The sequence below is a fragment of the Neolamprologus multifasciatus genome, chromosome 7 (assembly GCF_963576455.1).
Source record: "Neolamprologus multifasciatus chromosome 7, fNeoMul1.2, whole genome shotgun sequence".
Classification (NCBI taxonomy): domain Eukaryota; kingdom Metazoa; phylum Chordata; class Actinopteri; order Cichliformes; family Cichlidae; genus Neolamprologus; species Neolamprologus multifasciatus.
This window is the reverse complement of record NC_140445.1, coordinates 18,428,510-18,454,372: the sequence shown is the minus strand read 5'-3', so window position 1 is coordinate 18,454,372 and position 25,863 is coordinate 18,428,510. Positions and strand designations below refer to the sequence as shown.

Below are 25,863 nucleotides of genomic sequence, written 5' to 3'. Positions count from 1 at the left end.
TGCTTCGCCTCTGGACGCAATCGGTCTCTATACCGTCCGTTTTCTTTTGAGCTGCTTTTAAGCATGATTCTTGTCGTCGTCGTTCCAGCAAAGTGAATAGGGCTTTGGATTCGTAGACCCCGAAAATGGCGCTGCGCTCCCATAATGCATTGCGGCGTGACGTCAACTCCAAAGCCCTTGGAGTTGACGTCACGCCGCAATGCATTATGGGAGCGCAGCGCCATTTTCGGGGTCTACGAATCCAAAGCCCTATTCACTTTGCTGGAACGACGACGACAAGAATCATGCTTAAAAGCAGCTCAAAAGAAAACGTCCAGAGGCGAAGCAGCGTTACTTGAAAAAAATAGAGTGCATCGCAAATCTGGACCCGTACGAAATACGGCAGTGGAGTAAAGACCCAGACGACCTACCGCCACTGTCCTACCCCGATGTTTTCGCCTATCTTGTTTGTGGAGTAAGCGCCTACACAGAGAACCAGTTCCGAAATTACAAGTCACTGGAGGCGCACATCCAATTTACCAACGGCTGGGTGCAAGATTTGGGTATTTTCAAGCCGCCAAACTCTGAGTACGTCGTCATTCATACCAAGGTAAGTCAGCTGAAGCGCATCAAGTGTAATAGCCATTTTCCACCCCCCACCATAATTAATGTTATACATTTATCATCGAACTGCTAAAATATCGTTATCATATTATGTGCCAATAATTGTAAAGTAGATGCAAATTAACACATTGATAATCGGGCAAATTATTAACGCCAATTCGTGTCCTCCCTGTCTCATTTCATTTGTCTTTACATCAACCTTGTGCTTGTATGTTACAGGTAATGCACTCCCAAAGATTGAATGAACCTGCATTACGACCATGGGTAATTGTAAGCACCACGGGGAAGGTCGAAGCTGCACACTGCACCTGTATGGCCGGAGTTGCTGAGACCTGCACCCATGTCGCTGCACTTCTATTTAAAGTGGAGGCAACAGTGAGGATCCGTGGCACAAAGACTGTCACAGATGAACCAGCCTACTGGGTTTTGCCGGGGAACACAACCAAGATACAGCCAGAGGTTGGCCATAACATTGACTTTTCATCTTCAGCAGCACAAAAAAAAGACTCTTGATGAAAATATAAACGGACTGTCTGTGGTGAAAGGCAGAAGAAGCCGTCCTTCAAAACGAAAGATTCCTTCTGCTACGTTTGAGGAGTTGTTTATGAAGTGTTAGACACACTTCATAAACACAATAAAGCAGTGTGTTTGTCTGGATTGGAGAAATACTACACATCACACACTGTACAATCTTCCACATTACCAATGTCTCTGGCGTGTTTGCACAACACAGGTGCACAGTCCCTTGGTCTTACCGAGCTGCAACTGCACTGTGTAAAGTACATAAATGCAGCAAAAGTTACTGAAGAACAGGCAGAAGCTATCGAGGTACGCACAAGACTGCAACACAAGAGCCCAGAATGGTATGTGTGGCGTGCTGGGAGAATCACAGCTTCGATGATGCATGCTGTGTTTGCCACCACTGTGGACACCACTGGTGTCTAGTTTTTTGTCAGAAGTGCATTGAAATATGTATAACTTGATTTCAAACCTGCAGCACTTACCATGTAACAATTGTCAAACTGTAAAATAAAGAGTGAAATAGTTATTTGTTATCTTGCTTTTATTATAACGTCATTTTAGTGAAACAGATACAGAAATGGTTACATAACGTAATGTCAGTGTGTTCATACAATAACACATAAAAAAAAAGGTTTTACTAGTACTATGTCTTCAGAGACATACTGAGAGTTTTCACAATTATTAATTAACAAGTACAAGTCTCATGTGTGCCTGGTTTCACTACCACACTAGGGCACATGTTAACCAAAACACAACACCCTCACAATTTTATCAATGAAGGTAACGTCTTCACCCTCACATGGAAGAAGAGAACGGATTGGCATGGTGGTATGTAGCATTTTGAACTTGTTGCGCAAACTGCCAATTACTCGCTCGACATGGATTCTTAGGTGTGCAATGGCTCGTGTATTTTCTATGTCCTTGGCATCTAGTTGACAGAAGCCCCTTGTAAATGCTGGGATCTTAACCTCCGCACACATCATTCCCACCGCATCTCTGATGTCAAAGCCTCTGTCAGCCAAAACTACATCCCCTGGTAACAGCTTGTTAAGTATTCCACATTGCTCTGTGATGTGTTTATCTGATGCACGGCCCCCCCACTCCTTAGAAATGAATGAATTGAACCTTGTGGAGTAATCCCGATCAGATATTTCATGGTGTGTGTACCCTTGTAGTGTGAGTACATTTGAGCATGAGCCTTTAAATTAGATGGTCGTTCTGTACGAATTTCAAAACAGTCTACAATGATGGCTACCCGATTTCCAAAAGTTTCCGTAAATTGTGGAGGCATTGTTGCTTGCAAACAGTGCCTCTCTGGCCAGTGTACAAGTAATCCAAAGCGAGCATACAAAACGTCTATTGTATCAGCAAAGATAGAAGAAAGAGTTTTGTGGGAGACATTGAATAGATAACAAAGATGCTGAACAGGAAGATCAAGTCTAAGTCGCATAAGTGTGAGTAAAAGCATTTGGAAATGCGACAGTTTCTTTGATGCTGGTAGGAAAGCTTTTACATTCTCGAACATGGACATAAAAATAGCAAAACAAGTAAAACCAGTGTAATATTTCACTTTTTCCGTATCATCCTTTAAAAAGTTTTCATTCAGCTCTGTCTTGTCCAACTTTCTGTTCTCCTCCAGCAGCCAGTTTATTTCTGCTCTGCTCTGTACACAGCGCACACAATCATTTATCAGTCTTTGATCTTCTGTCTGTTTCTCTCTGATATCACTGTTTTCTGCATCTGCACCCGTTACCTCTGCTTCTACTTGTCCAAGACAAATTTGGCCTTCAGCCAAAAGAACAAGGTTGTTATGGAGTTGCTCTTCTGTGGTGTCCATCTCTGGCTGCTCTCCTGCGGTGTCCATCTCTGGCTGCTCTTCTGTGGTAACTTCTGCTGGGGCTTCACCTTCACATTCTGCAGCTCCATTGTGAAAGTCTGTCCAATAAAAAGAGTGCAAATACACAAGGGAATTTTAAAGTGGTTTATACATTAAGGCAGTATGAATACTCAAATGTTTGTGCTAATTGACTAAGATCAACTTTTAAAATAAGAGATTGTGGTTGGGGATGGGGTTGTTGTTTACCTCCTACTAGTGCTTTTTTTTGTTGCCGTTGTGTTCGCCTCCTGTGACGGTCTGAATGTGATGTTCGGATTTCGGAGTGCCCCATGTGTAGCGTTGGTACCCAGTCTGGATTTGTTTGATCCATTTCATAGGCAGGCTTCCCTACAGTTGTGCAAAAGAATTAACGAATCTTTACATAGCACATGTCTGCAAAGTCACTCCATTCATGTTTGATCGCAATTTCTATAACTTCCGAGACCACCAACGATAATATTATTCAGCTATAAAGTGTGATATGAACATATCTAGCACTTACCGGAATGAAAATGTCTGGAGCACACCAAGTGATATGGGGAGATGGAACAGAACTTGATATCAGCTCGTCTCACGGCTGCTATCCAGGCTCGACGCCTTCGTTTGGTAACATCCGATACATGAGCTCCTTGATATTGCTTCCAGGTTGGGAAAGCATAAAAAGACAACCCAAGCTTATTCCCGTGCCGATCGTAAGATCGAACATTGCAGCCGACCACACAGCAAGTACGAACCATGGCTGTGCTTTCGCTCCTTCGTCGCTTGCTCTTAGACCCCGAAAATGGCGGATCAGGCCAAAATCCTTTCCACGCCCACCCCCGTGACATCACGCTCCAAAGCCCTATAAGTCTTACCCCAGCATCACCGAGCTCTGTGTGCTGACTCTCACACGTGCCAATTTCTACAGTGGATACAATAAATAAATAAAACAATAAATAACATTACTTGTAGTTATGAACTTTTTTTGTCTGTTTAAAACAAATATTACAACAATATCCAATTGGAAATTAAATCAAGCAAATAATTGCTTTATTAATTATTTCCAGTCTTATTAGTTTCAACGTTTAGTATTAATTATTTAGTTCTAAATGATTGCCTAATGCAACAATCTTATGTTTTAGGTTTTACTTTTTTATTACGTTAATTTGTTCCTGATTTTTTTTCTTATCTTTTATTAATCTTCACAGCTGTTTTTGATTGGGTTTTTAAAAAAAATTTTAATAGCGCTGCAGCGCCCTCACCAGGTGGCTGTATGTAACTGGCGGTAACACCCGTCCCCATAGAGACAGGCTCCTACAACAGGGTTGCTCGTGCACCGTTAGAATCGCCAGTCCTCCGTCAGAGACGATGACAGCCTCAGTATGAAAGAGCCAGCTATTTGACATTAATGATTCCATCGAAAGCAGACTTCTGGGGTGGTTGCCAATCGGAATTTGTATTATTACTGTTATTATTATTGGATTAACGACCATCAGCCGCCAGGCGAAGCTTTATCCTGAGAGGCCGGAGATTTGTGTCGCTGAGCAGGGAGGAGTCTGTTATTTCAGCGTTAGCTGAAGCCAGGCCAGCATGTCGGCGTTTTAACAATACATCCATCTCAAATACAAAGCTGCGGAGAGGATCCTAATGTGCTCTTAGAGGTGAGTCTTTGCTACATGTTATATTGTTGCTGTTAAATGTTGCAACGCTAGCTAACCTGCCACTGATACAGTGGACATAGCGGTGCTAGGTTAATATTGGGTCGTTTTGTTCAACTGGACTCACAAGAACCAGCTGTCATTTACTAAAAAAATATTTTTTTGTTTCATTTTTGAAGCTAATTCTAAAAGAACACAGAGCTATCATTTATGTCCCGAAGTGCCCTATAGTTACTTCAGTCTAAGACATTATTAGCTGATAATCAGATAAATAGCATACATATAGAAGGTGTTTTGGGCTCATATAAATGGTCGTGCAGACTGACAGCAAAGGCGACTACAGCACCTACAGGTCAGACGAGGTGAGTCTTTGTGAATTTCATGTTAACGGAGCCGGTGCTGTCAGTGAGCAGGGCCCCTTTGGTGTCCTGAAATCGATGATGTAATGGTTTTGGCTTCATGAGAAGAAGTAATGCCCGTGTGTCTCTATGTTCAGGATGGATGTGGAGGTGAGTGCTGGCAGGGACAGCACTTGGAGGAGAGCAGCGGCCGCAACAGCAGATGATGATGGTGGTGGTGGTGGTGGAGGAGGGGTTATGGAGGCTCAGGTTGTACCGCTGGAGCTGTACGACTGTGCAAGAGCCAAAATAGACGCAAATCTCCGCTGGTTGTTTGCCAAAGCCTATGGTACAGGTAAGACTTTCTCTTGTGTTACTGAGACCTTGGATGTCAAGAATGCAAGAGGATTCATATATTTTTATATGGATGAATATTTCATTGTGCATTTTGTCCTAGTAGTAGAAAGAAAGGTATATACCCAACAAAAGGTCCATGTCTAGAATCATATCTGAGTTGTGTGTAGTTATACAGATGCTACTATGACACAAATGACAATTTTAATAAAATGAAATTGGTGACCTTTTCAGTTTAAACATTATTGATTTATAACTGTGTTATTAAACAGTCAGAATGACAGAAAACATCAGGATATGTTGACGTTAGGTTTCAAGTTTCCAGTTACTAGTCCTTTGTTTATGCAGATTGAGACTTCAGTCTACTTATAAATCCACTATCCTATTTTGTAAGTGTTGATTTTTGACCACAACAATTGCAAATGTATTTTATGAGAATTAACTTTTCATACCACGACAACATAGCAGCACTCCAGAGCGCCATTTCTGCGAGTGAATCCTTGGGCTGACATCTCGTGATGAGTCTTTCATGCACAGGTCACTGGCTTTGTCAGCTCTGACGAGGTCTGTTAAAATATTAAAAATGATTGCTCTACATAGGCAGGCTGTAAGTACTGCAAATGTCTGGAAATCACTCTTTGAATGTGGGTTTTTATGCCACGCACTGGCAGATCTATCAGGAATGTGATCAGGAGGTCAGCTGTGCTCTGCAAGTCTCAGTTTTTGTTTTATCAGTAACAATCATGTATTTGGAAGTTGATCCGGAGGCAGTCATTTAGGAACGGAAAACTCATTGTTCTCATATCCACTTTATGAGTCAAGCAGTTGGAGTGCCTGCAATTAAAGTGTATCCATTCCTGTGGATGACTCAGGGAATTGACGCTGACATGGGAACTAAAACTGAAAATGCGGGGCTTATAATACCATAGAAATGAAGCCGAATGCTAAATTCTGCTCCAATCTACACACTGGGAATTACTGTATCTTTGAGATGACAATATAACTGTCATCTTCCATCAGTCATGTCAGCGTGAGCAATCTCACATGAACAGATGGAGCATTTTAGTGTTTTACCATGCATGTGCAAAATATTGTATTCTCTTGTTGTGTAGACTAGAGCTTGGTGTTTGTTCGGGGCAGAGATAAGATGTCCATAATAAACACCAAACCATCACCATTATCTCAGAAAGCTTCCTGCTTCCCTTAATCTCATTGGCTCTTCCTGATGTGTGCCAGGGACTCTGGTGTCCTGTTTTATGCAAGCATTGATATAAAAGTCTATGCAGATTATAACAATACTATATGACATGGGACTCCTCAGTTTATTAAGCTATCACAACTATTTAGGTAGTAAGGAAAATGATGAGCTAGACTGTCGCCGCCATTTATTCGCAGTTGTCACCATCACGTGGCGCTTATCATGACAGTCAGTTTTTGTTCCTGCTTAGCTTAATGTGGTGTGCAGCTAGCAATTATCACTTCGACAAAGAAGCAACTGAGACCATAATTAAGCAGGAAGTGGTAAATGTTTGGCACTTTTCCTTTAAAAAAATACTTAAATGATAAATTGAACACTTCAATAGGTATACCTGATTGTTGTTGGACCCCGTTTTGCCTTCTGTCTTATTTCTTTATAGCATAGATTCAACAAACATTTCTCAGATTTTGGTTAATATTGACATCATGCAATTGCTTTGCCAGCAGCACGTCCATGATGTGAATCTCCTGTTCCACCACATCCCAAAGGCGCTCTATTAGAGTGAGATCTAGCGACTGCGGAGGCCATTTGAGTAAAGTGAGCTTATTGTTATGTTTAAGAACAAGTGTCTTCTGGAAGCAACCATCAGAAGATGGGTATGCTGTGGTCATAAACAGCTGGGCGCTTAGCAATACTCGGGTATCGTGCAGCTTTTAAAAAAATGTTCATCTGGAGAGAAGAGATAAGTGTGGAAGACAGAACCACACTATCAGAACTCCTATTAGAGTGCAAACTGACGAACACACCGACACAGCAGTGCCGGGAGGACCGTGTTGTCTGTTGTGAAAGTCAGCACAGCAGTCACATGATTAAGTGTTTAATGGGATTGGACCTGAAGGCCTGTGTCTCTGAACTACACAGCCCGTTTGTTTAGACTGTTTAGACTCATGACATGTTTATTAATGGCCTGTGGAGAAACACTGAACGTTCCTGCACTGGAAACAGTTTCAAAGAAGAAACAGATAAACAAATAGTAAAAGTGTGTCGTTTTCAAACGACATAATTATTTTTTATGTACAGTTTTAATAGCTTTTAACAGTTGGAGTCAACAGTCTTATGTTGTATAATTTGTACAATAGTGGGCTATAAAGGTCAGGGATATTGCTATTATATTTTCTCCCACATAATGCTTAAGTGCTCTGTCACCCACTGTACAGATCAGTACAGTCCATAGATTTTTTTGTTCTGTGCTTTACTTGATAAAAAAAGAGTTTTGAAATGGAAACTGAATGCCGTTTGAATGAACAGATATTGGAATAGTCGGATATTTAGGTAGATGTGGAAGTGCTGAGATTCTCCTGGGGCACAGTTATATCACCTTTCAGCTTGAGGGTTTCAGGTTCGAACCTGCTGAGGTCTTGCTCTCAGTTTGTTTGGCCTCAATAAGCCTACATGGGTTTTCTATAAGTGCTCTGTTTTCCAGAGGCAAAGTTTTGTTTTTGTTTGTGTTTTTGTTTGGTTACTTGGCATATCTGTATTGGCTTTATACTTGGATGGTAGCAAGAATGGTTGCCTGTGCTGTTCACTCTAGGATGTACTGGCCACCTGTTCAGGGTGTATCCTACCCTTTGCCCAGTGTCAGTTTGGATAGACTCCAGCTCCCCTGTGATTTCAGTTGGATAAGCAGTTAGAAAATGATACATGGATGGATGGCTGTATTAGTGATTTCTCGTGCACAATAATAAATGGGTAAAATTAGAATAAAGGACCTGGAAAATTGGTGCCCACCTTTTCAGTTCTATCTGCTTTGCCATGCTTTCAGGTGGGATTGGCTTATTGACTTACAGGCTATGTTTGCCCAACACGCTGTCTTCAGGAGGACTGTTCATTGAGCCGTCTTATTGGAGAGAAATGTTGCATACCCCTGCAGAGCCCAAAGTCTGATAGCTCTGCCTTAACTGTCAGCAGGATTTCTGCTGGTCAGTCTGACCTTTGTGCTTGAAAGAATAAGAACAAAGACTCATACATGCACACTGGGCTGGGTTTAAGTCCTGGATCAGATAGACGATAGATATCTAAGCAGTATTAACAACTAGAATTATGGAGGAGAACCTCTCCTTTCAAATTTATTGCTGCACACACACATACACATGCACACATCTCCTGATGTCAAGGTCCATAAATCAATTCACTGAGCAGGAGCTGGGACAGCATCCCAGCCCCCGCCTCCGGCCTCTCCATCACCACAGCAACCATGGAGGGAGAGGAACCATTCTGGGACAACTGAGAGTGAGGAAGTGGGGGTATTTGTAAGAGGAAAACAAAACAGAGGAGCTCAGACATGCAGGGGTGCGTTTTCTCACATGATCTAGAATTCTCATTCACATATGGCAGCGCTACATCAGCGAAGCGTGCGATAGATCCTGTATGTGGACCATGACAAGCAAGCAGTCTGTCGTAAAAGACACAGCTGAGGTCTTCGCAGTCAGATGTATTACCGAGCCTGCTGTGTGTGCGTTTTCCACTGATGGATGTTTGTCTGTTACGTCACAGTCAGCATCATCCCTAATGTGAAGCAAAATGAGAACACATGCTTTTGTTAACTGATGCAAGTATAGCTGCTTATCTTCTCTTCTCACACTTTTATTCATCACTGTCATCGCTCAGTTCTGGAAATGTTTGACTTAGAAACAAACAGTCCCTCAAGAAGCCTGGCAGGGTGTAACTGCCAAGGTTATTATCGTTAACGAAAACTAACGAAATAACGAAAACTAGAAGTGAAAAAACATTTTCGTTAACGGAAATAAAAATAAAAACAAAAAAAGGAAAACTAACTAAAACTATAATGAGTGTTCACAAAACTAACTAAAATTAACTGAATTTATAGCAAAAATGTGTTTAGTTTTCATTGATGTGTGCGTGACATACAATAGTCAAGGGTGAAAATGGAGTTTAGTTTCCAGATTTTTTTCTTGCTGTGTCTCATTATGCCAGCAGGTGGCAAGTACGTTAGTCGAGTCGTCTGTGTCGCTGCTCCATCCACGCGCAGAATCATGTCAGGAAAAGTCGGAAGAAAGCGTCCAATTTGGGATTACTTTGAATATGACTGTGTTTTGGATAAAGCAAGTGTCTTGTAGTGGAAACAGACAAATTATGAGGGACATTTCTAAAGGGAAAAAAATCCCACAAACCTTAAAGTGCACTTGAAAAGCTCACACAAGAAGGCTAACCTAGCTTACCTTGAGAAGGTAAGGGAGCACACTCAACCCTCATCCCCAGAAAACAGAAGCTAACCCCAGGCAAGGCAGCGTGAAGCATCCCGAGACAACAGGACTGGGATATCTACACAACTGTGTGAGTCAATTACCTTCAAAAAGTTTATCAATTCACTTGAACCAAAATTACGAACACCCGGTGCTGCAAGTGTTAATAGTCTCATTGAGGCCAAGATATACATTTTATAGTTGCCTGGTATCAATGGTTGTTCATCTGCCTTTATTTATTTATTTAAAGAACCCATAGGTGGGAATGTGAGTTGTCTGTCTCTGCGTGTTAGCCCTGCGACAGACAGGCGACCTGTCCAGGGTGCAGTATGGTAGCTGGAATAGCAACATACCCAAGGATAAGCAGAAGAGAATGACTGATATGATGAAACTGGGATTTTGTTACACTTAATTATTGCAAACACAACTAAAACTATAACTGAAACTAATCAAAACTAAACTGAAACTAAGGATTTTCAAAAAATAAAAAATAAACTAAACTAGCAAACAATTGGTAAAAACTAATTAAAACTGATATAAAATTGAAAATCTGAAGTCAAAACTAAATAAAAATAAAAACTAATGAAAATTGCAAAACTATTAAAACCCTGGTAACTGCTAGTCCAAACCACTCATTTGATAGATAAACCATAGATAATGGCAGTTAAAAGCAGTGCATTTTAGGCATATCTGTTCATGCGGACATTACAATATTTTAACAAGACAAAGATGTGCAAGGAAGCACTATCTGGCTACGAGGTTTGCTGTACTGTCAGAGCGATAATTTGACATTTTGGAGCGATACACTTGTTCATTTTCTGCTGAGTTTGATGCAAAGATCAATATTATTCTCTTGTATGCACATCATCTCTGAAGCTTGAGCCAGAAGCAGTTAGCTTACCCTTGCAAAAAGACTGTGCAACGAGGGAAACAAACAAACCTAGCTCTTCAAAGTTAAAAAAAAGAACTAGAGTCTCCTAGAGACCTCATCATTAGTTTGCCAACATTCCTTCATTTCTGTGGTTATTCAAACAAGATGTAATGTAGTAATAGCTGAGCTAAGAGGTGCTGTAGACACAGATTTACTGCTTCCCCCTCCATCCACTTTTACGTTAACCTACACTAAGCACCTTCTGGATTTTATCTTAAAATAGATACCACTGTGCCTGCTATCGATTTACTGACTTCTAACAGAAATAAATTATACAGTTATACACTTTGTTTAAAGCAGTACACACCCAGTCATACCCCTCTATGATGGACAGAACTACTAAAATACTAAATCCACTACAAGTTCAGGTCAGTTTTACATTAGCTTGCATGCTTATAATATTCATTATCAGATGGCTTTGAGGGGGGTTTTTTTCGGGGGGGGGGGGTGGGGGGGGGGGGGGGGGGGGGGGGGGGGGGGGGGGGGGGGCTGACAAGAAACAACAGAGTTTCAACACACAGAAATTTCGTGAATGCTCCGGGCCTTAACTCCTGGATTAACATGTCCAAGACATAAAAATAGCTTTGGCATGTCCGTGTCCATGAGCAGGAGCTGGAGAATGCTAGGCTGGCTTGGACGACACCATTAGCTTAACCATCACCACTAAATCCCGTTGGCTAAGTGGCTTAAAGCTTCAGGCCCAAGTGCTGTTTAACCACTGACTTTGAGTGCTCTCCTCATGCACTGGTTTCTTCTTAGACGGTCTAATACCCTTTAAAGCCTGTGTACTAGGAGCTTCTCTGTTACATAACACAGCAAGGCATGGTTGGACACGTGTTGTATAAAAATAGTTTGTGTGTGTGGTTGTAAAGCGTGATTTGTACCTTTATACAACTTTGATAGGTAAAAAAAACTTGCTGCTCACATTGTGGCTCTCATTTTGAAAGCATTTTGTTTGCCATCAATCCTTTCCCCAGATCATGTTCCTGCAGACCTGCGGGACCCCTTCTACACAGACCAGTATGAGCAAGAACACATCAAACCCCCCATCATCCGCATGCTGCAGTCTGGAGAGCTCTACTGTCGTGTGTGCGGGCTCATCCTTCACGCCGAGCAGGCCGGCTCACTCCAAAACCACCAGTCTGTCATTCAGGCTCTGTCGAGAAAAGGCATCTATGTCCTGGAGACCGACAACACGCCAGTTTCCGATCTGGATCTCAGCGCTTCTCCCATCAAAATGGTAATATGTGTCTTTCTAGACTGTCAGAAAAAGCAGACTCAGTTTTGTGAAAGATGAGTCACATTTCGGCAATGTCCCAATGCCAGATTCTGTGATTCATGTGTAGCAGTTGTAACAGTGACAAAATAACAAATATTTAATTTGCTTTCATGTCACTGATTTACACACCTCCCCAAAAATCTCTTTGTTTTTTTTCCCATTGTGGTTAGTATTCCTCTGTAATAGCATAACCCAGTAACCTGGCAACCCACACTTACCATCTGTTAACAAGCTAATCTGACTTTCCAGAGCCAAATGTGAGCTTGTAGTGTTGGAATAAATAATGCACCAATGTAACAGAATTATTCATCAGGCAAAATGGATCAAAAAGTTTTTCATGAATTTTCTCTTGATGATTTCCATAATCCTGAAAATGTGCTCTAAATGCAAAAACAACACGTAAAAGGGAATGATTATTATATAAAAACAATATTGTACCATTACCATTATACCATTACTACTATACTAAAGTAAATCTGTGATTCCCAAATATTTAATACATAGAAAGACTTCATGAATGTTGGGTTGTCACAGTAGGGGGCAGAAAAAGTAATTTCCGCCTAAGGCTTCTCAAACGCTATTTATCTAATGATAGATTCAAAGACAGCTCTTTATCTGTTCTCCCAGAGCGCCCACATCCACCTCATTGATTCCCTGATGATGGCCTATACGGTGGAGATGATCAGCATAGAGAAGGTGGTGTCCAGTGTCAAGCGCTTTTCAACCTTCAGTGCCTCAAAGGAGCTTCCTTATGACCTGGAAGATGCAATGCTGTTTTGGATCAACAAGGCAACAATTAAACAGTGTTATTGTTATGACAGTTGGATTTGTGTGTTCATCTGTCTGTGCTAACCTGCTGTATTCTTTGGTGCTTTAGGTGAACATAAAGTTGAGGGAGATCACAGAAAAAGAGTGTAAAATGAAGCAACATCTTCTTGAGTCACCGAGTCACCAGAAGGTAATGATAATATAATAACAACAATAATAACTTTATGTATATAGCATGAAAAATACCCTCACTGGCTACTTTGTTTGGTACACATGTTCAGTTGCTTGGCGAAAAGCCAGACTGCTTGCATTTGATATGATTGCAGCAGTAACTCCAATAACCACTCCTTACAACCAAAGTGTGTAGATGAGTGTCTCTGAATGCAGAAAGTAGGGTGCAAACACCCTTGCAGATGAGCTACAGCAGCATAAGACCACACTGGGTGCTAGTCCTGTCAGCTAAGACCAGGAAATGGAAGTTATAATTCAAACAGGCACATCAGAATTGAACAATAGTAGATTGCCTGGTCTGATGAGCCTTATTTTTCTGCTATGGCATTCAGAAGTCATTTAAACGCCACGTCAGCATTATTGCTGATCTATTACATCATGGATGTGCAGCAGGCAGCAAGTGCATGATATTATCATGTAAATATGGACTAAAATCTCTGATGGATGTTTCTCTGTTCTACGCAGAGTGAAGGGAGTGCTGAAGGCAAAAGGGAGTCTGAGTATGAGCAACGTGCACATAACAAAGTGTTCAGAGAGTGTAGCTTCCCCTGTCTTGAAAAGAGTCTGTCTTAAGTGATGTTTTTTGCCTTTGTCTAATGTCCTACATGTGTGCATCTTGTCCTTAAAAGACATATTAATTGTCAAGTAATCAGTTCTGTCTTCTACTGACATTGTCTTACAAACCTGTGATCAGATATTCAAACATTTTTATTTGTGTGTGTTTGCACCTCATGCTTAAAGAATATATCATGCTTTATATTTTTAAACTACTGTCCCTATTATTTGAGGGCTTTAGGATGATTAAGCTGTGGGATTCTTTGTGGGGAACCAGTTTTTAATGTATTATATTTTTAACATAGGGATTTTTTTTTCAAATTGTGTCTGTCATCATTAAGTTTGTGCTCAGTAAGCTTTTGGTAGTTAGTGTTTTTAACGTATCAACAGATGTGCAGACAGTTGCCGCTGGATTGACGCTTGCATCAACTAGCTGCATCATTAGTAGCACAGTGTGTCTTTTGAGCTATGTCTCATTTCAGTTGTTCCCCCCTGATTCCTGAATAAATAGATATTGCTGATGCTTTCATTCGAACCCTTTCCAGTTATCTTTAAGACCAGATCTGCCTCCTTCCAATCAGGAGAAGATTTGATTCCTTCTGGCTGTGTCTGACCCTTTACTTGTCTGTTGCTCTTCCTCTTTGTGTCTCCCTCCCAAATTAACTCCCCCGTGTGCCTCTTGGATACTAGTCTCCCTCCAAATGGTACTGGAAGCTTGTACCTGTAAGTGCCACTGCTTGCAATCACCTGTGTGAATCTCAATGTGTCAACTGGAGGTGTGTGAGGTTGTGTATGTGTGTGCATCAGATGTGGCAGCGTAAGGGAAAGCTGGGAAAAAACTAGACTAACAGGATGAAGGAAAAAAGGAATATATTTATGGGTGTTATATAAATGCAGTAAATTGTATAAGGAAGATGACACAGTGCCCCTTTCTGGCAAAGGAAGGAACATCACCATGCTCGTTTGCTTTTAATTTCAAATCCCTTTTTACATCCTTTAATATTCAGCTGAGCTCGTTCAGTCCTCAACTTCCTCCTCCCAAACCATCCATTGATCCACCCAGTGTTAGAATGGCTCATGGCTTCTTTTATTTCACCATTAACTTCCTCCCAATATCATTTCTTTCTCCCCTCACTAGCCTGATATACTGCATGCTCTGGCTCATTGCTTACTGGAACCTGTGGAGTTCTCTCGTGTGGTAAAGTATTCATCATTAACCCCTTTCGTTACTTCATTGTACGGTTTATGATTTTTTCCCTTGCATATCCACACAATACTTACTTGTGTTATGCTTAGCTTAAATATTTTATATGAGAATCATTAGCACCCTTCCCGATTCGTATCAGCGAAGACACACATTATGCACTAGTGATGGGATTTCCGGATCTTTTTAGAGATCCGGCTCTTTCGGTTTGGATCACTAAAAAGAGCCGACTCTTTCGGCTCCGAACCGGCTCTTCAGGTTGTTTTGTTGCTTTAATTAATTTATTATTAACAATAATATAAAATTATGCACAAAAGGAATTACTAACGTAAAAAAAAAAGTGGTTTTATTTATATATGTTTATATATAAATATATGCGGTGGCCCCTAGAGACAAAACACGTACAAACTCCAAAACACATTTCTAGCATGAACTGAACTTCCAAAGCAGAGCTACTAGATCACTTAAATTACACAATTGAAAGCATGTGTGTATTGTTTGTGTATTTATACACAGGCACTCATATATATTCAAATAATTTTAAAAAAAAGTTCATTTACCTGTTACTACCACACACCAAATCCGGTCGTTGGTACTTGCTGGCTTGTGTAGCCACTAGGTAACAAAAGCTCAACACTGCGCCTAGCATCCTGGAGCACTTCTGTTGTCTTTTGTACGTGTTTTGAGTTTGTACGTACTTCTGAGTTTTTACGTGCTTTGGAGTTTGTACGTGCTTCAAAGTTTGTATGTGTTTTTACGTGTTTTGGAGTTTGTACGTGATTTGAAGTTTGTATGTGCTTTATCTCTAGGGGCCACCATAAATATACTTTTATTTATTCACTCCACATAAAATGTAATAAATAAATCATATAATGCAAAAATCAACTATTCACATTTCAAATTTTAACTATTTAAATTTGCAGCTTTTTCCTTTTACAAATTTAAAGTGAAACAACACAAAACACTGCAAACCACAACACAATTAAATATAAATTAAAATATGAAAACAAAAAGAACATGCATATTCTCTGTCATATGGGCCCGCATGAATAAACTTTCTGAATCCTTTATCATCTGCAACCGAAAATAGTTGTGGATGATTACTACCACTTACTATTAATACCTTTCTAATGTGACGTTGTTGTCCCTGGCTCTCTTTCTCTCTCTCTCCCTCCGGCTCTGTTCCTGTGCTACTGAGTGTAACTACCGCCCCTCCCCCCCCCTGCCCAGCGTAAAGCACAAGGCTCGCATGCAGAGTGAAGCGGAAAAAAAGTGCGAGAGATTGGCTGAGAGAAAGAAAAAAAAAAAACCCACGTGACGGCTCGCAATAAGGAGCCGGCTCGCGTCGTTTACGTCAAAGAGTCGGCTCTAAGAGCCATTTCGTTCGCGAACGACCCATCACTATTATGCACCACATGACATGTCACAACCAAGAAGCCCTAGACCCCAGTTAGCGCTGAAGACAAGCAGAGATTAGTTTACAGCATGTGAGATGTTGTGTTTATCTGACAAGTGAGTGTGTGATTCAGTGATTCATTAGAAAAATGTGTGCACACTGTGTAATCCTAGGCCTTCTCTTGGTGTGTAGGTGCGTTACCGCAGAGATCATCTATCAGGTCGAACGCTCCAGCACTTCCCCTTGTTGGACGACCTGTTGAAAGACATGTGTGATGGCACAGCTCTGCTGGCTGTGATCCACTTTTATTGCCCAGAACTCGTTAGACTGGAAGGTACTGTAACACAGCTCTATTCAAGCCAGTCAAGAAGTGTAGCACATACTACAGCTGTCAATTTTCTAGCAGGAACCTAGTGTTGTCTGTCTCCTAATGTTATATAAGTCAGGATAGTTTTACCAAGGTGAATTAAAAGAGCAATACGACTGTGAAGCAAAAGGAGCAGTATCTATGAATTTAAAAGGTTTAAGAGTACAGAGTAAGCCTGATAGCGTTGTCCTGTTCTGTGCAGATATCTGTCTGAAGGAGGTTCCCTCTATTGGTGAAAGTGTTTACAATATCCAACTACTGAAGGAGTTTTCAAACGAGTATTTGAACAAATGCTTCTATCTGAAGCCTGAAGACCTGCTGTACTCCCCACCGGTACTAAAGGTGAGCTTGGAAACATAAAACGCTTTTATAGTTACAATAAAATCACTGTACATTTATTTCTGAGTAAAAGTAGCCAACGTTAAATTTAACTGCTTAACTATTATACCTCAACAAAAGATGTGTTTTATGGATTTCTCTTTGTGGTCCTGCTCCTCTTGGCCTCAGTCTCAACACCTGATAGTGAATTGCTTTAAGCGATGGATTAAATCTAAAGAATACATATAAAGCCCAGTGTGTCTTGATCCTGTGCTATGCTGCTTTTTTGTCATGTCTTGCTTTTCTTCCTGATATCGTCAGTTTTTGATGTCTTACAGAATAATGTGACGGTCTTCATTGCCGAGCTGTTTTGGTGGTTTGAGATTGTGAAGCCAGACTTTGTTCAACCCCGGGATCTTCAGGATATCAGAGATGGTATGGCACACTTTCTGCCTTCATCCATCAGTTTTGATTGAATAACACAAAAAGCACAGTCGCTACATGTACACAGATTGATTTGATGACTATATATATATTTGTATTTACTGAAATGTTAGTGGCTGTTGTGAAAACGTGCCATTCTTCTATTTCCACAGTGAGACTGCTGCTGCAGCCTAAAACTTCTCGATCCTATGTACCCATCTCCAACATCACTAAACGAAGTTTCCTGACATCATCACACTCTGCTGACACCCTGGCCACGCCCTCAAATCCTGACCTCAGGTATCATGTAGTCATTTTTCTCAGTTTCAGACGCACTGACCGGTTTATTACTGTTCTGTTTTCTATCTCTATTTGTCCACTTGCACATTTGTGTGCTTATAATATAAAACCTAATGTAAAACACAGGTCTTCACAGGGAAGTGTTGTATACATTCTCAGAATTTATGCATTAGTTTGACACAAATATAAACTGAGCAGGCTTATACTGTGTCACCACTTGGCAGCCATTTTGGTAATGCTAATGGGCACTTATTTGGGCGGTAATTTTAAAGCATTATCTAAACGAGCTCAGCATAAACATTAAAAAAAACATCTATTGAGTCACTAGTCCAGAAAAAAAAGAGTTTGGCTGTCTTTTCCCTAAGATTAAAAACAAAACAAAACAAAATTAACTGATGTTTTAAAGTTACACACACATAAAATTATACAACATTAGGACTAAACTACTGACACGATTGAGGTCTTGGGTTTATTGCACCAGATCATTTAAGCAAAGCGATTGGCTTTTATATTTCCCAGTTTAGCTTTTGATTGGGTCTTTGGACGCAGGACCCAGACAAGCATCATCTTGGCTGTTCTCCTAAATGAAGATCTGTGGGATGATTGGGAGTGCGGTGTCTCTCTTTTGTGTCTCTGCGGTAGTGTTTTAAATGCCTCTGCACTAATTTACTTAGTAAATTAAGAGGTTATTAATTTATAGAATGATATAGATATACAATAATAATTTACACAGCTAATATCTCACTCTCTCTGTCTCTCTCGTGCAGCACTAAATCAAGCTCCACAAGCCCATCTCTGCTGCCTCTGAGACAGAGACAACAGAAAGTGGTTGAGGAAACCACTCCAGGTAAAAAAAAAAAAAATCATCTGTGTTCTGAGCTGAGATTTCTGCCTGAAGTCAAGAAGTAAATATATTTTTTTCCTAACATGGATCATGTATTCTTTGTGCAGATATAAGGCATAGGCCTAACTCTCTGATAGGTCCAGATGTACAACATCAGGGCTCCAAAATGGCCTGGCCAGAGAGAAGGACGAGGTGAGTGGTATACAGTAATTGGTTTATTCAGTTTCATGTTGCAGAATCTATCAGTATGACAAATTCTTTTGTTCAGCTTACCTAACTCATTTTCCTCCTTCTGTACTATTATCTCATCCAGGCCTTTATCCCAGGCTGCATCCTATGCCTTGCATTTTTCCCCAGAGGATGATGCAGACAGTATCAGTCTTGCTCGCTCCATTAGCAAAGACAGCTTAGCCTCCAACATAATGAGCATTACTCCTAAACACATGCTGGGCGCGGGTCTGTCTCAGCATAGACTTAGTGGTCAAAGCCTGCTTAGTCACATGCGCATAGAAGATGAAGAAGAAGAAATAGAAGAGGAGGAACTGGTTGCCGTTATCCATCCTTCTGTATTTTCTAGACATCGAATCGGGAGCAACATGGAGCAGGACGAGCTGGAAATGCAGAGTGCAGCTCCTGCCTCAAAAGTATGTAATGCTTCTCGTCCTTCCTGTTTTGATGCGGGCCCTTTTACTCTGGACTGCCGAGGCGACAGCTATTATCTGGAGCCTTTGTTGCCTGCCATCCCTAAAATGGCCAAAGAGAAAAGCATCAGCCTGAACAAGCAGGAGGAGAGCGGTGAGAGTCGCTGCAGAGGCACGGGAAATGCAAGAAATGCAACCGCCAGTGTCCCACGGACCTCACAGAGGAAATCCCCCAGCACCTGTACACCCACGCAAGTGGTGGAATCAGTTCCTAGCTCTCTCAGGCAACTGATCGAGGATTCAGCAGTCGACTCTCAGCCTGGAAAGAAGCAATCTGAAGGCTTTTTCCTTCACTTGTCAGATGAGCCAGACCAGCACAGTTCTTTCTCCATAGATTGCATGCCAGAGGCAGGGCCCGATTCTGACTCTGACATCGCAGACCTGGAGGAGGATGAAGAGGAAGAAGATCAGATGGAACTGATGAAAGAGGAGGGGAAGGTAGGGAGGGGAAAGTGCCCAGAAGAGGACGACATGGCTGAATTTGGAGAATTTGGAGAGGGCGAGTCAGCCAAACTCAGAGAAGACATGAAGGTAAGCGAGCGGGAGGATAAGGAAGATTGCAGTGGGCGCTCTAGCCCTTGCCCTAGTACCATATCATGGGCGAGCAGCTGCAGTGCTTCGGGCAGCGCCAGTGTCAAGATGACCAGCTTTGCAGAGAGAAAGCTCCTCAAACTTGGTCTCCGTGACGGATACTCAAGTACCAGCAGCTCCCAAAAGACAACACCTGATGGCTCTGATGTCACCCCCTGCCCTCCCTGGCAACTGAGGAATGATTCCACCTCGAGTTTGCTGGGGAAAGAACCGAGCACTGTGATGGGGAAGAATACAGCACTTAGTTCTCCAGTTGTGCCTTCAGAGCTACTGCAACTTCACATGCAACTGGAAGAGCAGAGACGCGCAATCGAATATCAGAAGAAAAAGATGGAGACGGTGTCAGCCAGGCAGAGATTAAAGCTTGGGAAAGCTGCTTTCTTAAACATTGTTAAGAAGGGTGGAGGGCGCAGCGACACTCTTCCTTTACCCCTCAAATACTCCAAGGAATCCTTGGCGCTAACATCTGCTGACAGGAGTAAAGCGAAGAGCCAGACCAGCAGAGATGATTCTTGTCTTGATGTTCTAAAGGTTCGAACAAAGGGAGGTCAAAGAGAGGAAGGACTGATGAACACAGACAACAGATTAAACGCTCTCTCCCAGGATAACGGAGCTGAACCTGATATAAATGAGTGCTCCCGTTCCATAGAGCTGCTCAATGAAGCTATTAGTACTATTCAGCAGCAGATGATGCAGCTCTCATTACAGCAAAACCTGCTCATGAAGCAGAGCGTGGCCTCCCCTCCAGACTCGGTGCCGTCAGGCCCAAGCACACCCCCTGACACAAACCCAACACAACAAACACCTTCTACCTCAGACTCCAGATCTTATGCCGTTCACTTTGTAGATATCAGTGGCGGCAGTGCTGCACCAACTCGTCGTCCTCCCAAGCTTAGCTCCAGCCAGCGCAGCAAAGCCTCAGAGCTGAAACAGAGTAAAGAAAACAGCAAGAGTGTCAGAAAATCAAGCATCCAACTTCCAGAATGTGCTGAAGGGGAGGAGGTGGAGAGTACTGCAGAGAGCTCTAGGACTGAGAGAAGCCTTCAGAGAAACACCACCTTCAGGATCCAAGACAGCGCAGGAGAGGGAACAGGGCGCCTCTCAGACAAACTCAAATCACCAGACCCACCAGTTATCTCCAGTACGACTCAATTTCCGTCACAGGATGGAGAGCAGGAGAAGGACGCAGCTGTCAGGTCAAGGATGGAGGTTGCCAGTGAGGAGGAGAGCACAAGAGTCAAGGGTCAGCTGATTGAAGTCGACTTGTCAGAGCTCAAAGATCCACTGGAGGATGGCACTGTAGACGCCCCAGACTGCGTGGCAGAAGGCGAGCAGAAGAACGTGTTGGGCTTCTTCTTCAAGGTGAGATGAAGATGTTTACACATTTTGTTGTACTGTGTTTTAATTGCACTGTGGTATATTGGAGGTTTTTCTTTAATCTTCCAGGATGATGAAAAGGCAGAGGACGAAATGGCGAAACGTCGCGCTGCCTTCCTCCTCAAACAGCAGCGCAAAGCCGAAGAGGCGAGACTACGCAAACTTCAGCAAGAGGCTGAGAGCGAGCTCAAGCGTGATGAGGCCCGGTGAGTTTGGACATGAAATCACATGTTAAGAAATGATAAGGAGTGGTCTAAGGAGTGGGTGGGCATCTGACCGCTGTATTAACTTTCCTTCTGTTTGCTCAAGGCGAAAGGCTGAAGAGGATCGCATTCGTAAGGAGGAAGAGAAGGCGCGGCGAGAGCTGATTAAGCAGGAATACTTACGGCGGAAGCAACAAGCCATGATGGAGGAGCAGGGTCTGGTCAAACCTCGCCCACGGACCAAATCCCGCAGGAACAGGCCTAAATCGCTGCACCGTGAAGAGTCCAGCGGTCTCTCCAAAGGATCCGCTACACGTAAGTGTCTCTAGTACTTAAGCAGTAAAAATGTGATCGTGTTGTCGTCCTCTGAGTATCTGTGTGTGTGCGTGTGTGTCGTGCAGGTAATTCTCTGAAGGTTTCCATGTTGATCAAAGCCCAGGACTCTGCAGCAGGCTGCAGGGGAGGTGAACCTTCTTAAGCTGCTCTGCATGATGTGGACACGACTGATAAAAATAGGAGTGGATTTCAGAATAGGAAGATCAGTCAGTCTTTTTTCAGAGCAGGCATTTCTGATTGGCTTTGACACACTTGTTTTATTGTCTTATGTGCAGCTTATTGTGTCTCTTTGGTCTTACAATGTGCTTTTTTTTTAACTGCATTGTTCTTTTTTTAATTATTGCTGTGAAAGTGCAGTAGTTCAGGCATGAAACTGGGCAAACAGCACTTGGCTAAGGAAAGTAGCTGATGCTAAATCCTTCTGTCTCCATTTTCAGCCGATCTGAGCTGCAGTCATCGAGGATCAACGCTCTCTTTGGCAACCGATGCAGACAGCGTTATCTCCGGAGGGGCAGAGTCAAACAGGTGAGAGTTTGGCTGTATAGAAGCAGAGAAAATTTGTGTCCATGGTGTGTGTCTTTGCACTAATTTGATTTTGGTGCATTTTTTTAGGGCTGGATCTGTGTGCTCTATGGAGTCATTCCCCCTAAGCAGGGCCTCCAGCAGGAACATGGAACGGGACTGGGAGAACGTCTCTATAGCCTCTTCCATTACGTCGAATGAGTATACCGGTGAATAGAAATGCTGAAAAAAAGATTTATTTCCATCATCACAAAACCAACATTTATTTTTAAAGATTGGTGCAAAACAAAATTTCTATTTTGTCACATTCTTAATGAAAGAGACATTTAGATAAATGTGTTTTTATGCTATTTGTCAATGAAACTGTCAAAAGGTTGATGGCTCTTCTGTATAACCAGGCCCAACAAAACAGTTAGCTTAGCCTTAAGCACAGATTGTAATATCCACTGGACCTCAAGCCATGACTTCACAAACTTTGCTACAAGCTTGAACAGCAGTTTGCCAATGCATCTACTCCCTCCTTCAGTTTTGATGCTAAGCTATGCTAGGCTAATCGGCTCCTTATTCTAGCTTTATAATTGCTTTAAAAATATGAGAGAAGCATTGATATTCCCATGTAACTCAGCAATAAAGGAGTTAGGCCTGTTTTCTGTTATAACCTAAACCACTCCTTAAACGGTTAGAGACCTGTATGTCATTTACTGATCTTTTTGGTTTGGTTCATATACTATAGGTCCTAAACTCTTCAAGGAGCCGAGCTCCAAGTCCAACAAGCCAATCATCATCAATGCCATCGCCCACTGCTGCCTGGCCGGAAAGGTTAATGAAGTGCAGAAGAGCGTTGTTCTTGAGGTCAGTGAACACACAGCAGTAATACCTATGAAGCTGTCTGGGAACTTTGTGTATATCATAGTAAAATTTTTTTAACATGTTATTCAAACAGTACTATGCAAAAGTCTTGAGCCACCTGTCCTTCCTTTCTATTTTCCTTTCAAGAAGCCAGACTTTCTAACATAAGAGACAACTTAGCTAAGAACCCATTTTAAATTGCAAGCTCACAGTTTTAGATTAGTTTAATGTTAATGTAATGTCAAAGATAACACAATTTGTTGGGCAAAAAATTTCATGTTTCCGACAATAAGGTGATTCCCAAAGAGCTATCAGCTGGAAAGTTCTATCTCAGCATGGTGTGCAGTGGACAAGTGGAGGACAAAAGAAGTAGTAGGCCTTAAAAACTATATACAACAGATGAATTGTATCTGAAAATCATCCCAATGTTTAAATCATTGTTAATATATATGGAGGAGGTTAGGAAATACATGCAACAATATGTGAAACACAATAAATCACTGCAGCTATTTTCAGCAAACTACAAAGAAATAAGTGGAAGCTGAAGACTTTTGCATAGTAACTTTTTACCACATTCAAAAATTCAGTTTTAAATTCTCAGGAACTAGAAAAGTGTGAGTCCAATCACCTGATCATCCTCTTTCGTGACGGCGGGTGCCAGTTTCGCGCCATTTACTCGTACTCTCCGGACACTGAGGAGATCATCAAGTTTTCAGGCACGGGACCGCGCACCATCAACCGAAAGATGATCGACAAGCTCTACAAGTACAGCTCAGACCGCAAGCAGTTCACTGTCATCCCCGCCAAGACTGTGTCGGTCAGCGTGGACGCTCTGACCATCCACAATCACCTGTGGCAGGTCAAGAGACCAGGGAGTGCACGGAGAAAATGAGAAAGGGGGACATTTGTAAGCATTTCTGGTCCCATCTGCTACTGTTGGGCAGGCCCCAATAAGCGTGGAGACGACTGTCATGTCATTAGAGGGTTCAGATATTCAAAAGTATTGCATTCTGTTGTATTAGCTTTTTATTCTGTATGTCACACTGCAGGGTTTTAATTTGTGGGGATATCCAACATTTAATTAGGCACTTCTTTTTATGTAGCACCCCCACTACTGAATCTACTGGTACCAAGTGCACTGTCAGGGATTAACCTGACAGTGTCTTGTAACATTTACTGTTTCATCTTGGCAAAGAAGTACCAGACTGCTGTGATTAATCCAGGCTGCACATACAGAGGACTCTTCTACTACTCGTATGTGTTTTTATGACGAGGGAGCTTCGAACAGACTTTTTTTTTTTATGTCCGTGTGGAATGGATGTTAGTAAGTGGTAGTTTTCTTTTCTATTTAGTGTGTTTGGAGAAGTGCGTCAGTCTTTGTGTTAGGGGGAGGGGAGAGCAGAATGCAGTTCTTCTGCATTTGGCCCTGAATGTGTTTACTCTTTTGATTATGCTTTAAATCTTCTGACAACTAAGCAAATGTTTTTCGAGGGGGAGGGGGGGTATTTGTGCTGCTGTTACAGTGGAAAACAAAATAATGTTGTTTTTACCTTAAGGGAAATTGTACTGATATTTATCTCAAACCTGAAGCAATTGAAACACTGCATTAAATCAGATCTCAAGGGCAGCCTACGGAAATGATCGCACACATATATAAACATATATTCCACCTCCGATGTGAGCCTTGTGAGATCACCCATTAGCTCACATCCCTGAACCAAAATTGACCGGTCTATGCCACTGAGCTGTTTGCCTCTCACATATATTTGCTTGCTGGATGTTGGCGAGATGTTCGTTTTTAATGCAGCTTCTGGCGCTCCACACTAGTAATTTCCTTGCAGTGACTGATGTCAGCAGCTGGTACAGTGTTTGGGAAAACTGCACAATACTTGATATTTGTTTGCTGCGTTTTGTACGTTTTTGAGCAGTATTTTTTGTACGTTGCGTACAAGTTATGTTTACAAAAAAAAAAAAAAAAAAGCAGGCACTATTTCGAGGTTTGTTCTGTTACAGGCATACAGAGCTGAGTCTTGTCCGTGTTATATTGAATGTTTATTTATTTTGATTAAATATAATAAATGCAGCTAGGTCCATTTTCTTGCTAAAGTTGCCGTAATGTGTCTTTTTTCTGCTCTCCGTTTCCACTCTGTATTTACTAAATGAGGGGGATGCACAAGTCCTTTTTATGGATTGCTAAGAACTACTAAATGCCACACAGTCAGCACCTGCAGCTGGCAGTTAAAGCTAGAAAATGAAGATCTGCGAAGGATATATGGTCAGGAGAGTGAGCAATAGTTATGGTTGCTGATCAGGAAGTACAATTAAGTCCAGTTAGAAAAACATTGCACAACTGTGACTTGTTTGCTATGGTTACCAGTAAGTACATCCCATGATTCAGTCATTTATAGGAGCACCTGAAATAACCTGCAAAACAAACCATCACCCTCACACAGCCATGCTTAACAGTTAGTGTCTGGGTTTTTTTTGCTGATATGCTGTTTGGTTCTTGCCAAATCTGGTCTCTGTATTATGGTCAACATCTCCCCTTTGGCACAAAAGCAAACGCAGCTTATCAACATTTAGGGTCATGATTTGGGTTTGTTTTGCAGCAGGTGATTTCAGGTGGTTCTATAAGCATGGAATGTATCTGCAAAAAGTCCTGTGAAAGGTTTATTTTTAACACAACTGTATATGCCAGTCTCTTGTACATTCAAACAGACTTTTTTGAGCAATTATTGTTTAAAAATAATCAGCATATTTTTCAGACTTAATAATTACCTTAATGAAATCAGGACTACTAATAGATGTAGCTAAGTAAAACATTGTGCCACACTGCTACTCGGCAGTGGGCTATTTATGATTATTTGGTTTTAATCA

General features: G+C 41.8%; 1 protein-coding gene and 1 pseudogene across 7 annotated transcripts; one reads left to right on the top strand and one right to left on the bottom strand.

Moving 5' to 3' along the window:
• Positions 1–1,537: 1,537 nt before the first annotated feature.
• Positions 1,538–3,848, bottom strand: LOC146514081 (uncharacterized; annotated as a pseudogene). Its single transcript, XR_014875127.1, has 3 exons — positions 3,504–3,848; positions 3,209–3,349; positions 1,538–3,060 (listed from the first exon to the last, which is right to left on the bottom strand). The product of XR_014875127.1 is annotated as an uncharacterized LOC146514081 (transcript).
• Positions 3,849–4,260: 412 nt separating this feature from the next.
• Positions 4,261–25,092, top strand: camsap1a (calmodulin regulated spectrin-associated protein 1a). Of its 6 annotated transcripts, none has more exons than XM_085166682.1 (20): positions 4,261–4,641; positions 5,135–5,331; positions 11,700–11,962; positions 12,629–12,790; positions 12,879–12,959; positions 14,694–14,753; positions 16,348–16,489; positions 16,725–16,864; positions 17,179–17,275; positions 17,437–17,563; positions 18,331–18,410; positions 18,515–18,599; positions 18,721–21,061; positions 21,146–21,282; positions 21,386–21,594; positions 21,681–21,743; positions 22,053–22,140; positions 22,228–22,346; positions 22,871–22,989; positions 23,588–25,092. In XM_085166682.1, exons 2-20 carry the CDS (start codon positions 5,136–5,138, stop codon positions 23,876–23,878), a joined length of 4,800 nt encoding a protein of 1,599 aa, XP_085022808.1. In that variant the 5' UTR covers positions 4,261–4,641; position 5,135; the 3' UTR covers positions 23,879–25,092. The 6 variants fall into 6 exon arrangements, with proteins under 6 accessions (XP_085022808.1, XP_085022809.1, XP_085022810.1 ...); XM_085166683.1 differs by lacking the exon at positions 14,694–14,753 and adding an exon at positions 14,246–14,278; XM_085166684.1 differs by lacking the exon at positions 14,694–14,753.
• Positions 25,093–25,863: the final 771 nt, after the last annotated feature.